Source organism: Trematomus bernacchii, unplaced genomic scaffold, assembly GCF_902827165.1.
Source record: "Trematomus bernacchii unplaced genomic scaffold, fTreBer1.1, whole genome shotgun sequence".
Taxonomy (NCBI): domain Eukaryota; kingdom Metazoa; phylum Chordata; class Actinopteri; order Perciformes; family Nototheniidae; genus Trematomus; species Trematomus bernacchii.
In genome coordinates, this window is record NW_022987648.1 from 11534828 (window position 1) to 11550759 (window position 15932).

Genomic DNA, 15932 nt, shown 5'->3' on the forward strand with positions numbered 1-15932 from the left:
CAGACAGCCTCATAACTCAAGCTTGGCACAGGGATGGCAGGAAGTTGGCACTGTGATAAAGTACAGGAAACAATGCTTTACCCAGGCATCTAGCTGCTAAACCTTGATATCACTACACCTCCCACTCACTCTCTCTCGCTCTCTCCAACATACGCTGTCACAAATATAGCTGTGGTGAAGTTATTATGTGTGACATGTCAACGCAAGAGAAAAGATGCTATTAAAGTAGGAGCAGAATCTGTTTTTAGTTTAGGCAGAGTAAACTTTTTTTCAGGAATAAGATTCTGTATTCCAGGATTGGGATCGTGGATTTGTGCCGTATCACGAAGAATTCTCCAAGAAATTATTTTTGTATTATTTCTTTGTATTATTCTTTTTAAGTTAAGTTTATGAACTTTTTTGTAACCTTCCACATACATGGTTGTTGTATCCAATATGTGTTAGCACTATCGTATAAGTTATGGTTGTTGTTGTTTTTTGGGGGGGGGTGCTTCTTCCTGTTTTTCCTTTTTCCTTCTTCTCTATTTGTGATTTGTGGACGGTTATGTAGTTATTACATGTATTTGAGTATTCAGTTTGGTATGTCTTTTTTATAATGCCATAAATACATTAGAAAATACAGCTCGTTTGGGGCTACAATGCCTCAATGAGGCCATGTCATAATGAACACAAAAGTACATTTGAGGACAAACTGTTACCTGTATGAACTCCCTGTTGCTGTCTTCATTGGGCGTCCATCCGTTGTCATGGTAATTGAGTCGGGCCTGTCGTGGCAGCCAGTGTTCATCGTAGAAACTCGACGAGGCTGTGATCTGGTCATCTGTGATCTTTCCTGACTCCATACCGAAAGCATTACTACAGTGGAAAGCTAAGAAGAGGAAGAGCAGAAGAGAGGGAGGTTTAGAAAGAGATATTTACAATATTCTAGTATTTCTTGAAATAAAAAGCCTAAATTAGACTTACTCTCACTGACTTCCTTGTGAGTCATGTTGTATCGAGCCGAGAAGCCATCTTTAGCCACAGCCATGTCCGTGTGGAAGGCCAGAGAGAGAATCCCAGTGGACGATTGGATCTCAGGAGGGACCCTGGTCCCACAGTATCGACCAATCAGAGGCCCCACTGTCAATCAGACAAGATGTATTGGATTGGTCAGTGTGTCGGCAACTTATGCATTTCATCATTTGCTGTTTTTATTGTGTAACTCATGATGCTGGTAACACAAGACATTACATCTCATTCCTTTATCAATCCCTTTACCCTCACATGTGTTTGTCTATATCCTTTGCTTGTCTTCCCTTTCTCCCACTATCTCTATCACTCCCTTCTCATCGCTCTGCCCTCTCCTGTCATCGCCACTCATTCCTTCATCTTCATGAACTCAATCTCTGGCCTTGCCATGCTTTTACAATGTGCACTATATATAGTATATGTGTGTGTAAATCCAGGGATCTAAGTGATTCCTCCACTGTCCTCTTCTCTAATACCACAACTTGTATGTGTCAACACAAACAGATGAATATGATTTAAAGCCCTGGGGTGTGAGTGTGTGGGGTGGGAGCACAAATAGTACTTTCATCCTGCTACTCCCTGACTCCTCTCACACACACATACATTAGATACTGTACACACACCAGGAGCCTTGTGGAGGAGGAAGAGGAAGAAAATAGCCTCCAATCGATCAGTGCTATTGATTTTTTTCCTACCCTGTTGGAGCGGGTGGATATTTGAAATAGGGCTCTTGAACAAATAACGGCAATAACTATTTTCTTGATGGTGGCTCGGACAGAGAAAAAAACAAAACAAAGAGAAGAGAATCTCAAATCCACCAAGATGATTTCTGTAAATAAAAAAATAACCCATGTTTGTATGTAATTCTGGTTGAATAAATGTGATTTTATTTGGAGGATTTCATTTTCATTATTTGTAGCTTACAGGCAAAAACGGTCCTATTTCTCCATCTCCCTCTTTATTTATGACTTAAATGCCATAATAGAAGGCACATTTGTCCCTTGCCTCACCCCATACAGTATGTGCACAGGCAGACAGTTAAACCAATGGCATTGCCCCCCTTCATAGCTTCATCATTTGGTATAGAGAGGCGAAGTCCCTCCCTTTCCGGTGGACCTCCATGGGACCTTATTTCGGAAAAATTATGTATTGAAGTCAATGGCGAGAGAAAAGTTATCTTTCGATCCCGTTTGAATTGTGCCACGAATTACACATATGATGTTTGTCAATTTAAAAGATAATTTTGCAAGTTAAAAAAAAAAGTTTTGCCGTAAAACTGTGAAGTAAGACTTTTTTTGTGTGAAACCTCTCAATAAACTGAGCTGCGAATAGGTAACTTGGCTTATAGCTGTGACACATTTCAAAATAACTAAACTAAAGGAGGACCACGTTTGTCTTTCTTTGTCATCCAACGCCCGGCATGAAACAGGTGACCTAAATACCAATAAACCACACCCATATGACAATTGCTGGAAGTGCTAAACAAATACAAATAAAAGGTAGTGTAAACAAATACCAACCACCGCTTTATTGCACTCACAACAATCAAACTAGAAGTGCCTTTTCATTTTTTGTGGTTGAATGAATACATCTTTCAACTTCTGCTCCCTGCCGCCATCACATTTTAGCCCTACAAGAAAGGAACGTGGCTATTCTTGTTCCCTGTCTGTCTGTCTTTTATCTTGTCTTCCCTTCTTACTTAGGACTATAGACTCCTGCAAAGGTTGAAACGTAGTCCTTCACCTCTGAATCTCACCCGGTATATTTCCTTCACTTTCAATATCCTCCCAATTTCACTTTGCTTCCTTTTCTTTCATCCCACTATCCTTCTGGTTTCTCTCCATCACTCAGGGCAGAAGCCTCTTATCCTGTCTGTCCGTTCGAATCCCTCTCCTTGTTTCTGGTCATCTTCATTTTTTTTTTTACTTTGCCTAACCTCTCTTGTCTTCTATAAAATCCTGTGAAAAGAGGGAAAAGAATGATGTGGCTTTTTCTGTTTCTTGTTTCAACCCGCTCTTTTCTTTGTACCATCTCTGTGACTTTTCTTCAATCCTCAGGCTGAATTCATACAGAAAGTTATTTAAAAGAAGAAAATAACCATTGTTTGCTCTCCTTTACACGTAATGTTGTTCAGTCTTTTCTGGGGAAGTTCTAAGTACCTTACAAGATTTGTGAATTAAGCAATAAAACAAGGTCTCCAATCAAATTGTTCCATTTCTGAAACCTGGCCTAAATATCTCACAAAAAACTCAAAATAAATAGTTAAACCAGAATAGAATGGTTTAGAACACTGCAGCAAAGCATCTTCCTTCCTCTGCCATTCCCAGCTGCCTCAGTTCTCTTTTTTTTTCCAGCAGTGGAGGAACCTTTCCTTGCCCTTCTTTTTCTTTCTACCTCTTCCATCTCTTGAAACCAGATCCAAGATCGTTGCACTTTAGAGTTTCTAAACTCTTCCATTCCTTCCAGCAGCTAAAACAGAAATATCCGAGCCCTCTACCGTTCCTCCTCTCACCTCCCCTCTTTTCTCCCTCCTCTCAGCAACACCTATTTTATTTTCCCCATGAAACGCTATGTTGTTTCTCCACAGAAGGTGCCAACATCCTATCCTGCCTGTAAGCTTGGCTTTCATCTACCAACGCAGAGCCACTAAAATAGTTGCAGTCAATAATGATGTAGGCAGGGCAGAATTTGCAACATTTTAACTTTGCTCTATGTTTTGCCTCCAGAAATGGTTGAATCTTTGTTTAACACCTCTAAAAAAGATCCTCAACATCAAGAATGGCCAAAACTGTCTAATACAGGGGTGTCCAAACTAAATGTGGGCCATTTTGAATCGGTCCTCAGCAAATTCAAAAAGTATAATGGGATGCGGGCCACAAATGAAACTTGAGCTTGTCTTTTATTGTATTGTACTTCTACATATATTACACAGTAGTGTTCATGTGTTAATAAGCCCACTTTCAGTCAATTAAAGTAGAAAATATGTTCTAACAAATCTAAGTTGATAAGAAAAAATCCCAATAACTTATTTACATAACAACCTTGAATTATACCCTTCCTATTTCCTCTCATGATAAGCAATCTAATGCTTCTGTTTTAAGGAATGAGCTGCTAGCAAAATAAATGAAACCCTATGGAAAGCTGTCATGTAGGCTTTTGAATCCAGCATAATTGACTTACATTTGATTGATTTTGCTAACTTATAACTTCACTTACAGTATGAGGCAATAAACCTGACCTCTAGTGAGTGGCCCAGCCCTTCAAATATTTTTCTGTATGTGGCCCTCGGTGAAAAAGGTGTGGACACCCCTGGTCTAATGCGACCCATAATCACATCAAGTTGACCAATTTCTCACCTCCTGGGAGCCCGTCCCACACTTCCAGCCAGTCGTACTTGCACTCTCCCTCTCCACCCGGCAGGGGGTCGTTCTCCAGGTCAAAAGTGAGGAAGGTGAGGGTCACATCCATGCTGGGAGGGACAATGATGATGAAGGAGCACTCAAGGTTGTGGGGGTATTTGTCAGGGAAGCCTGGGGACTCAATGAGACCCGTGGTACTGGTGAAGTTACGGGAACAGTCTGAACCTGGGAAGAACACACAGACATAAAATATATTTAGAGACATATTGAGCAGAAAATAAAAAATAACCGTAGTTTGAGATTTAACAAATGAACGTTCAAGGGATGATACCTCAAACTAACGAAATCATTGTGAGAAGATGCTCAGAGGTGCTGTTTTGTTTTCAAACTGCCTCACAATTGTATGACTCCCAGTAGCTATCCCGCTTTATTGACCAAAAAGAAGTCTGGCTTTAATCTGAATCCACATCATGTACATTAAACAAAGAACAGGATGTATTTAGAGCCCAGTTGGGTTTGCTGAAGTCTGGGTACTTGAAACGGTAGTTTTAATGTAGACGTGAATCTTGCTGATAGAAATCTCACTCAAGGACTTCACAATGGTCAACTAGGAGGAACGATTAATGGAAAACGAATTGATTCAGGTTTACCAGCTCAAAAAAACGTACATACATTTTAACAAGAAGGGTTTAACATTAAACTATTGACACTGTAGAGACTATATGGCGCATTTCCACTGCAGGGCCTCGCACGGCTTAGTACGGTATAGTTAGGCCTTGGTAGGCCAGGCTCACTTTATGCTGCGTTTCCATTACAGTTTAGGAACTGGGGTAGTAACTATAGTAACGCAGTGTAGGCGGAGCCGTGACGCCATATTCAATGCGAAACACAAAACCAACATCAGCCGTTAGCTGTTAGCACTCAAGCTCACAGCTCCTCATATCTGTTCAGAAACTAGACAAAAGTTAAACAAGTACAAACCACAGACTGTCTGTGTCATGGTGAATACAGTCGCTGGTTTATTTATGTCTGTATAGGCCGTTTTTGTGAGTGTGGATGGTCGGAGCATATACTGCGTTAGCTTAGCCGATCTCCATAAACCGCGCTGTAGTGGAAATGCGCCACAAGAGGACTAGTATCAACCTTATAGAGCAGTGGTTCCCAAAGTGGGGGTCGCGAGATGATTACAAATACAAAATTGAAATAATCGTTTTAATTTTTTTTAATCAATTTCTTTTAAATTATTAATAATAACGTGTGCATAGACATTTTTCAGGGGCGCACTGGCCATCTGTAGAATTCCCCCCCCCCCGTTGACAGAGGTCGCCAGTCTCTGGCACTGTTATGTTGGGGGTCGCGGGCTGAAAAGTTTGGGAACCCCTGCTATAGAGAACTAAGTGGTTGAAAGACCAATTGTGGGTGTCGGTAACAAAAATGTGCATCTACTTGTGTGTCTTAAGTGTACATCAGCAAAATGCTAACCCTAACCCTAACTCTACAGGTTCCCGGGGGAAATGCAGGGGCAACATTAACTCAGAAGAAACATTGATATTTGCGTATTAATAAATAGTTACGGAATTCAATTAAAACAGCAGGACATACTAATAATGTAATGTTTGTTTATTTCCTGAAAATGTATGGTTTAATTATGTTGTTTTTGTTCATTTCTTGATCAACAAAAGGCACCATATGACTGAACCGTTACGGCTTTGGTGCCTTGCTCAAGGGCACCTTTGTAGTGCCCAAGAGGTAAACAACTCTCTAGCCACCAGTCTACACTCTTTACTTGGTCAGAGATTGAGCTTTAGCTGTTCTGAATAAAGAGAAGAAGAAAACTGGAGCTTAGGGAGACAGAGCAACAAAGAAATGAAGATATGATAAAGATGTAAACAGAAGAGACAGATAGATATTATCTGTTGATAGTATCATGGTTGGGTGGTCCAGTAGTTATGACACACACACACACACACACACACACACACACACACACACACACACACACACACACACACACACACACACACACACACACACACACACACACACACACACACACACACACACACACACACACACACACACACACACACACACACACACACACACACACACACACACACACACACACACACACACACACACACACACACACACCACACACACACACACACACACAGATCTGGGGGTAATCTGGAGCTCTCTTCCTTTCTGAATAACTGTAATACCCTCTCTATTAATACTCACACACACATGCTATGGAGTGGATGTGGTCACAGCAACTGGACCATTATTCCAGTCTACCCAGCCATGTATGACCAAGGACCCAGACACACACACCCTATGTCTAAGCCTCTTATGGTAACCCATTTCTCTCCAGTCTGTTCGACTGTCAGCTATTGTGCTGGCGTGCTTGCATGAGTTTGTGAAGAGAAAGTGTCTAAGAGCACATTAAGAGAGAGTGTGTGTACTCGGGCATGCAAAGTGCATTTAAACATGTGTGTGCGTGTCTATGTACAGTTAGGTGTAACAATAAGTCTGCATCAGACATATTTTAGCCCAATTTTGTGTCTGTCTCGAGGGTCTATGACGATTTTACTCCCATTTTGTGTTCATAACTGGAACAAAAAGTGTCTTCTTCTGACTTGTGTGTGTTGGGCTTTGAGTGCTGTCAATATTGAAATTGGTCTAGAGCTAAAAACGGCTAGTTTTGCTGGAAATCTCCATGGAAACTAGATTGCTAAACCGGACGAAAACACAAGCAGAATGTGTGCGTTAGGCCCTGCACTTTCATGATGAAAACAAACTTTTCTAGGTGTAGCCAGGAATATTGACGTTGTTTTTTTCCTGTCTCCACCCTTCCTCTTCTACTTTAATTTTCAATCAGTTTAAGTTTGTTCCGGAATTTCACTGACCCTGCACAGCAGCATCCTAGGGTAAAATATTCCAAAATCTGTAATATGCCCAATATAATGTGGTGTTTTACAGAAGTTGCCCATGTTGGTTTGCTTGCTAATCTATATGAATGCCTACCAAACATGTATGTGATTGTCCATTTTCCACAGCAACCAATCTATTTATAGTGCATCAGGGATTGTCTGTTTGTCTTGATCCATCCCCGTTTGTCTGTTTTTCTGTCCCACTTCCTAGCCTCATTTGCGTGTTATTGTGACCCCTCGTGCAATGATCTCATATACAAGCAAACACACACTTGCACGCGGACACACACTGTCTCTCACTGGGATCCCCTTGCGTCTGGCCCCCCTGCAGAGTCAGTCGCTGGATAGCGCCGGTCTGCGTGAGTAAGAGCATGTGTGTGTGTGAGTGTGTAGTGAACGCCTGACCAGTTCCGTTGCCGGCAGCAATTTTATTCCCTTCTCATTACTTCATGTTCATGAACATCACCAAAACACTTGTGCCCTCCTTTCTTTCTCAGTCTGTACCCTTCTTCAGATTCTCTCACACGTCTGTCTCCACCTTGTCCCTCCTTGTTTCTATTTTTAAAGTAAACTGAAACCCAAAAAAGGAATGTATTTGAAATTAAACTATTCCGACCAGCATGTTGTCTCCCCTGTACATATTTCTGATTTCTATGACTTTTGTCCTGTTCAACTTCTCCTAATTCATTTCTCCTTTCCTTAGAAAATGGTTTATCGCATTTCTCTTCTTTTTACTGATCTTTCCAACTGTCTTCTCTCCTGCTGTTCTTTTTTTTACCATAGTCCCATGTACCTTTTCATCTTCCACAGCTCCATCACTCCCTTCCCTCCCACTGTCTCATTTCCTATTCTTTTCTCCTCACAACCCATCTGTTTGAATTGGATGACTGTGAAAGAAACACCGGTTTCACTATGGGGTAAGGTTAGAGGAAGTGTGTGTGTGTGTGTATGTGTATGTGTATGTGTATGTGTATGTGTGTGTGTGTGTGTGTGTGTGTGTGTGTGTGTGTGTGTGTGTGTGTGTGTGTGTGTGTGTGTGTGTGTGTGTGTGTTGCCGGGTAGATCTAGCTCTGGTGCTTATGGCTCAGTGATCTTGGGGAGACAGGATCAAATCTGCCAGTGTGTGTGTGTGTGTGTGTGTGTGTGTGTGTGTGTGTGTGTGTGTTTGTGTGTGTGTGTGTGTGTTTTCACTTTTGCATGATGGTTCATTTAAACTGTGTGTTTATTTCCTTTATAACAGTATATAAAAGTGTGCTTGTGTGATTATTCTTTGTGTGTGCGTGTGCGTGTGTGTGCGTGTGTGTGTGTGTGTGTGTGTGTGTGTGTGTGTGTGTGTGTGTGTGTGTGTGTGTGTGTGTGTGTGTGTGGTGTGTGTGTGTGTGTGTGTGTGTGTGTGTGTGGTAAGCTGGCATGCAGACATATACTTTCATTTAAACTGTCGTTCATGCCAATGGGCTATTAGTTGGATCAAACCCATAATTATGCCCTCCTTCTCTCTAACGCAAACACACAGACAGACACACACACCACAGGCCCACACACAGCTCCAAACCACAGCTTGGGTTTTCCATACATATGGTTAGATTCCACCTCAGTTTCATTTAAGTTGCAGGTTTGTGGTGCTGAAACTGCTCTGACATTATATTTCAGCCTCTGTCACTGAATCACAGCAGGGATTTCCCCCCACAATAAACTCCCTTTTCAACCAAATTAACGCTGACATATGAAATCCAACTCTCACAAGAAAACCACCCCTTTAGCTATTCCAATGCAATTTGCTAAAAGCTCCTACAACCCAGCATTACTTTACTACAAGTAAATCAGGGAAATATTTATTCTTGATTTTGACATGCTGGAGAGTCTGCCATAACTCTAAAGACTGCCTGTTTTATTCTAATCACCTAAAACACCAACCCACATCAACAAATATTTTTCAACAGAAATGAACACATGAAGTTTGTCTGTGTCCTGTTTGTGCCGTTGGCATTTCATTTTGTTTCTGCTGTCACTAAAACAAAGAAGTGCTTCTCTTTCATTTATGGCTCTGCATTATTTGTCTGATGTTGATAATATGAAATAAATTACTGTTTGAATAACTATCTTGTTCAGAGACAAGCAGCACTAAGCTTACGTGCTGAGCTAACGCACTGAGCTAACGCGCTGAGCATGCTATATATCCCATAATTCCCATTTTTTAAATCCTCTCTCAGTAGGTGGCGCTTAAAAGGTACATTTAGGCAAAGGCACTGCTTGATTAAAATATATTTCAACGCATTTGTTTCCTCTGCACTATTTCTTAATGCTCTTAATGTTTTTCATCTTTGTAAAGCACTTTGAAAAGCCTTATGTTGAAAAGTGCTAAACAAATAAACTTGCCTTGCCTTACCTTGCCTTGCGTAATTTGCTTCACTTCAGACCAAGGAAATGAACATAGGTGTACCTCAGGTTTAAATCTGTTGTGCATTTTGAGGGAAATTATACCTCTGCTGTTTGTTTAATTAGCCCTACCACAGAGCTCCTTTTCTCTCCACACTGGGTCAAATCTGGATCCACTTTCCCCAATGAAAGCCAGAAGAAGAATGAGGGAGCAATCTGATTGGTTGGACGGTGTAATAAACTGGCTAGATGGGTAGTCGGACAGAGGCAGAGAGGAAGTGCCTAAAGGTATTTGGTAGAAAGTAAACAGCAGTTATTGGAAGGACTGTCACGATAGCTTCCACATTATACCCCCTGAGGAGTGTGTGTGTGTGTCTGACTCACAGAAACTAAGCGGTTTTGCTTCTTATTAAGGTCCAAAGCTAGTCTCCATAAGGTAAAAGTGTTATAAAATAAGGTTATGATTAGTTTTTTTGGTAGAGGTTAGGGCAAATCATAACCTTATTTCTTAACGCTTTTGGTAGAGGTTAGGGGTTAACATTAAGGCTAAGGTAAGTGACCAGAAAATGGATGTACTGTCCAACTAATTGATACGAATAGTGTGTATGTGGGTGAGTGAGTTAACATTTGCGTGCAGACATGCAAGCTCCCCTGCATTTGTGAGTAACTGTCCAGCCAGCATTAGTGCATTCATATGTGTGTGTGTGTGTGTGCACGTGCGTGCGTGCGTGCGTGTGTCTGGAGAGTTCTGGGTCACAATAACAGCTGGGGGCACACTGCCTAGACAGTGAATGGTGATTGGTCGCCACATTCCGGGTTGCTGTGTTCCTATTGGCTTTCATTTTACTACAGTATCCATAGCGTTAGAGCTGTAAACAAAAACAAGTGTGGCATGTGTATTTGTGTTTTTGTGTTCAAGTAGTCTTGGTGTTTGTTAAAGCACTTAATTTTGGCGTGTGTTACAGTGTTTGCGCACGTCTTTGTTCAAGTGTATGTTGGCATACTAGGGTTAGGGTTTATCAGTACAATATGTAATAGGTCCATATTTATAATCTTTCTATGTGTACTTCTGTATATGTTGTGTAAATGTAACTGTAGAATGGAAAGGGTCAGGGTTAGCCCTAACACATGCTTATTTTTGTTGTTTTTTTACGTGTTTTCTAGGTTAGATATGCATTTCTGTTCATGTATGTCTGCCCGTTTTCAAACTCATTAGACTGTTAATCTTTGAAGGGTCCAGTAATTAGGACACCCGGAGAGTGGGGGACAATCCCCCCAACATATACGCACACACATTCTCATTACTCTAATGCTGCGTTCACACCGGACGCGATGCGACTATTCGCTTCGCTCTAATCGCTCCTATCGCATCGCTCTAAACGCTGGAGGTTCACCGCGGCTGCCAGCTGTGTTTACTCGCATCATTCAAACAAGACGCGCTGGCTCGGGAGCTACAACTACAACAAATGAACATATTTTACCGTGATTAAATTGTAATACACGTTTCTAAATGATGCCGAAGTAACAACATACTGATACCGGTTAGTAACAACCATGAATTAATGCTTTGACAAGTCTGCAGACAAGACGGCAGGCAAAACACCTTTTAAAATGCTTGTTTTCTGAATGAAGATCGGGTCAACCAGGCTAAGCTAACGTTGTATATGCTCATTCCACACTCATAACAACGGCCTACAGACATAAATAAGCAGCGACTGTATTCACCATGACACAGACAGTCTGTGGTTTGTACTTGTTTAACTTTTGTCCAGTTTCTGAACGGATATGAGGAGCTGTGAGCTCTGTGTGCTAACTGCTAACAGCTAACGGCTGATGTTGTGTGGTTGAACGTCAGTGACGGCGGCTGAGATCCTCACCGCTGATTGGCTTCCGCGAGAACGCGTCATGTGAATTTGACGCTCGAGTTGAAAAAATTGAACTCTCGCGTTTAATGCGGCACCGTTCAATCGCCTCAATCGTGTGATTCGCGCCGCGTCCACCGCTTCATGCACGCCGTCGGAGCGAATTCGCGTCTGTCCACGTCTCTGCATTGACTTTACATGTAATCGCGCCGCCCCCAAACGTCGCATCGCGTCCGGTGTGAACACAGCATAAGGGACAGTAAGGGATTGTGGGATTGTAGCAGTGACAAGGGGATGATGGATTAGAAAGGAAAAATGCAAAACCATTATCAACACTAGAAAAAGGTTATTAGACTCTTGTTTAAAATATATACTAACTATACTGAAATATATACTATACTTTTTTTTTTTTTAAAGCAGCTTGGTTTAATAATTATAACACCAATTTAAACAAGTTTGGTCATGACCCATGGAAAATGCTGTCACTCGAGCTAAAAAGATAATCTCACTAAATAATAGAAAATGCTTCAAGTAACAGAGATTATAAAGTAAAATGGTGAGTCCCCAAAAAGTGATTCAAGTAATGAATAAATGATTAAACTCACATGTGTTTAAACTCCAAAGTGTATTTTCTAGACTTGAGTTAATTTACAAAAAGAAAAAACTGATAATATTACATTTTCTTAAAGACAAAAATAAAAACCAAAGACCAGCGATTATGTAATGAAGACAAACAAATACATGTAATTAAACAGTGCCTCTATCCTTATTTTCCCCCATTTTCTGCTTCTAGTAGTGACAGTATATATGCTATCAAGTGAATGCCTTGGAAATACAAAAGAGAGACTTTTCAATTTTCTTTTGCAGTGGGTTTAACGGAACAGAATGTGCAAGGGTAACACAGACAGAAACATATTTGACGGTTCACCATGAGGCTATACAGTCAGTATAACAGACACACAAAAAAAATCTAGTCACCCACGTAACCAGACGTTCTGCTGCACCTTCCAGGATAACAAGATCTTGCTAGCAGTATGGCAACAGCTTGAATGTTCCAAATGGCTTAATTATTACTGCCAGAGAAAGCTAGACACATAAATACACACACTCACACAAAGTTACACAAACAGAGACTAAAGAAGAAGTCCAGTATATGCTAATGCATATTTTATCAATCAAAGCAGACGTCTTTCCAAACAGAAAGGTTTTTTGCATGTGGTTTATCCCTCTCTAAACGAAGTCCGTCCAAACCAAAAATCAGAATAGGTTGTTTCTGCAAATGCCCCTCAACAACATGTGTTTACACTCAAGTGACATAGCCTAAACATATTGTCCAGCCGCTGTTGGTTTAAGGGGTTTCATACCGATTGTCAATGTGGCTTTCTTTCAACAATAACCACTCTTGTTCCATGACCTTAACCAAGTACTTATTTGAACCCAAACCATGATCGTTATTTAAACCTACCCAAACCTTGACTTTGAAATTGTCACATTTCATAAAACAGATATAATTTTTAACAAAGATTTGTAACAATTATGAAAGGCAAAGTAAATCCTATCACCCTAACCCCTAACCTTGATTTACCAAACCTTTACAAATCCAACCAGTTACAAACCCTAATCCCAACCCTTTTAACATGGTTCCCTTAAATAACGGTCATACCTGTTTGTTTTTTAGTTTTTTATTGTACTGAAATTGTGAGCTGATGTTTACGATGAATAACTAACTGATGTTCGTATTAAAGCAACTCTCAATTTCTAAATGTTTCCCATGAAACTATGCGTAATAGTGTTTGATGTTTAACATGTAATTCGTACAAAATCGATTTTTATGGTTCACAAATCTCTCTCTGTTTGAATCTCTCTTTATCTCCCAAGGGTGCTAGGGTGTGAACACTGACACCCTTGTTGTTTTTAAGTCTATCTGGTGGACTCTGTCTGGCAAAAAACACACACACAAGAACTCCCAAAAGGCTGGTGCCAGCGAGTGAGAAACACCGGCAAGCGCACGTGTTGTGTTAGTAACCTCAGCCCTCTGTGCATATATGTGTGTGTGTGTATGTGTGTGTGGGGGGGGTGTCTCTGGGGAACATGGCTCAGGACTCAATTAAGCGGGCATGTGTGGAATGCTTTCAGGGGGAACGGGACAAGATGGCTGTGGGGCCGACACTATGCGCCCCTCTGTCTCACTCGCCCTTGATCTCAATTGGTCTCGCTTTGGCTGACCCATGGCAGCGTGAAGGGGAGCCATGTCAGGCACACACACATGTACACACACACACAAAGTGCCATGAAGGGGAAGGATGTCTCGCCTGGACAGTCTAAAGGGCTCTCAAGGGTCCTCTGCCGTGTCTCTCGTCTCTGTCTCCCATGACACCGGGGAGATAAACGAGACTTGGTCACCTAATGAAGCATGTTGAGTCCTCTATGAGTAGCTTGTAATACAGTTGCTAATAGCCTATTTGTAAAGGTGAAATCCTACCAAAATCCTGTTAACTTTTGTGAAGTCTGTTCATGTGTGAGGGTCGTTTACATGGATAATGTGCCTCTTGAGGGTCTTGGATTCTCAGAATATAGGCTTTAGGTAGAGAATCGCTTTATCAGGAAAAAGTATGTCACATCCAGGGGCCCCCTGGAGTCCTAGGGTTTAATCACAACGCTCACTGTTTGAGTCTGGCCATTATCCCCAGTTTCTTTCTCCATATTTGCTGTGAACTCTCTACTGTCTGTACAGTTACAGTATGTAATGAAATTGGGAAATGAATGTCAATTTTCTGCAGAAGAACTGCTAATCTGTTTGCGCCTTATTCAATTACTCATATATAGTGAATCATCAAGGTCCAAAACGTTCACATGAACTCGTGATTCGACATTCATTTCTGAGGATAAATAGTACAGTATTTATCTTCTCAGTTCATTTGGGATTTTTCTACAAATTAACCCATTTGCATTCTATGCAACCCTGCTTCTGCCGACAAAATACTGTCTGTAAAAAGTAATGCTATTTGAAAAAAAAGAAAACGAAAGAAGGGCACTTGGGGTGTGAAGATCTGCCTGCCAAGGCCAAATGCCCTCTCTAGCAATCTTAATAAAAGTGAAAGATAATTTGTATTTTAGACCTGTGATCCAGATCTTCTTCAAATTTTAAAAGAATTGTCCATGGCCTTCCTCCTTTTTTAAAACAAACATAAACATAAAGATAGCTAAAAAGCCAAATGGCAGAAGTACATAACAGAAGCAACCACTTACCGGTTTTGAATATTTCGTAGCGCAGCGAGAAGCCCGCCCCTTGGTGGGCGTAGTCGGATACGAACTTGATGTGGAGTGAGGCACCAGACGATATGATTGGTGCAGGAGCGATGTTGCTGCAGTGCTTCCCCAGAAGGTCAGCGGTCTCTGAGTTCCCATCGTGGATCTCTACATAGTCATACCTGCAGAGGACCAACAAATATCATTAGATTACATTTAGCAGATGCTTTTATCTAAAGCGGATGACAATAAGTGCAATAAACCGTAAAGATACAACAAAAACAAGAAACATTCCGGTATATTCGCATCAAATAATTTTTGGGGGGGATTTAATACATCAACCTCCTCCAAGATTAAATGCACTACCACAGGGGTATTAATAACCTATGCTTGATATCTACTGTACGTTCTTGATGTACAGACATTTAATAAATGTCCTAATTAGGTGTTCTGTGGGGGAGGAGCAAAAATACTTTGATTTAAGGAACAGGAAATGGTTGAATCCTTTCAAACTGCTTTGTCTCTGATATTATTAGATTTCTTTTTTTTCATCATTCGTTTTTTCTTCACATGGGATTCGGCTACGTAACGGAAGCTACGAGCAAATTGTTTGCATCTACAGTATCAGTGGCTATAGAGGGACTTCTGAAAGCACCGTTACCATCAACCGAGGCGTCATTACAATTCCTATGAATGCAGCAAAAGACATTGACAGTTCACAGATGGTGGAGGAGGAAAAGAACCACCTGCATGAAGAAAAGTAGAACAAATAACTGCGCGGTAATAGAGTGATTATATACTCCAACTGATACCGGATTCATCACCATTTTATAGATTTGATTTCAAACAAAAGGAGAGCGCACATTTAGAATGACGTACTCCCTTTCATCTGGCATAGATTCACATGTCTGATGCACTTTAGAAATTCTATTAAGAAATGAATCCTATCTCACACATTTAACTCATTCTGAGTTACTTGTTATTCTGTGAATTACAAGATTCATGCTATTCTGAATTAAGGCAATGATATGCCTTCAAAAAATGATAGCATTTTGTAAAATGAAATTGATATGAAGAAAGAAAATGTGTCTATTGCTTTTTGTTACACTATGGGGTCAAAGTGAGAGTGTGAGAGCTTTTTG

At 40.9% G+C, this 15932-nt stretch overlaps 1 protein-coding gene across 4 annotated transcripts in view; it reads right to left on the reverse strand.

Moving 5' to 3' along the window:
* Positions 1-15932, reverse strand: part of LOC117485692 (neuropilin-2-like) — a 110903-nt gene that overhangs the window by 62235 nt on the left and 32736 nt on the right. For all 4 annotated transcript variants that reach the window (XM_034134341.1, XM_034134339.1, XM_034134340.1 and 1 more), the window contains exons 3-6: positions 14791-14972; positions 4365-4592; positions 964-1119; positions 699-868 (exon numbers count right to left, since the gene is read on the reverse strand). In XM_034134341.1, the coding sequence (XP_033990232.1) occupies positions 699-868; positions 964-1119; positions 4365-4592; positions 14791-14972 (736 nt within the window). The remainder of the gene's footprint in view (positions 1-698; positions 869-963; positions 1120-4364; positions 4593-14790; positions 14973-15932) is intronic.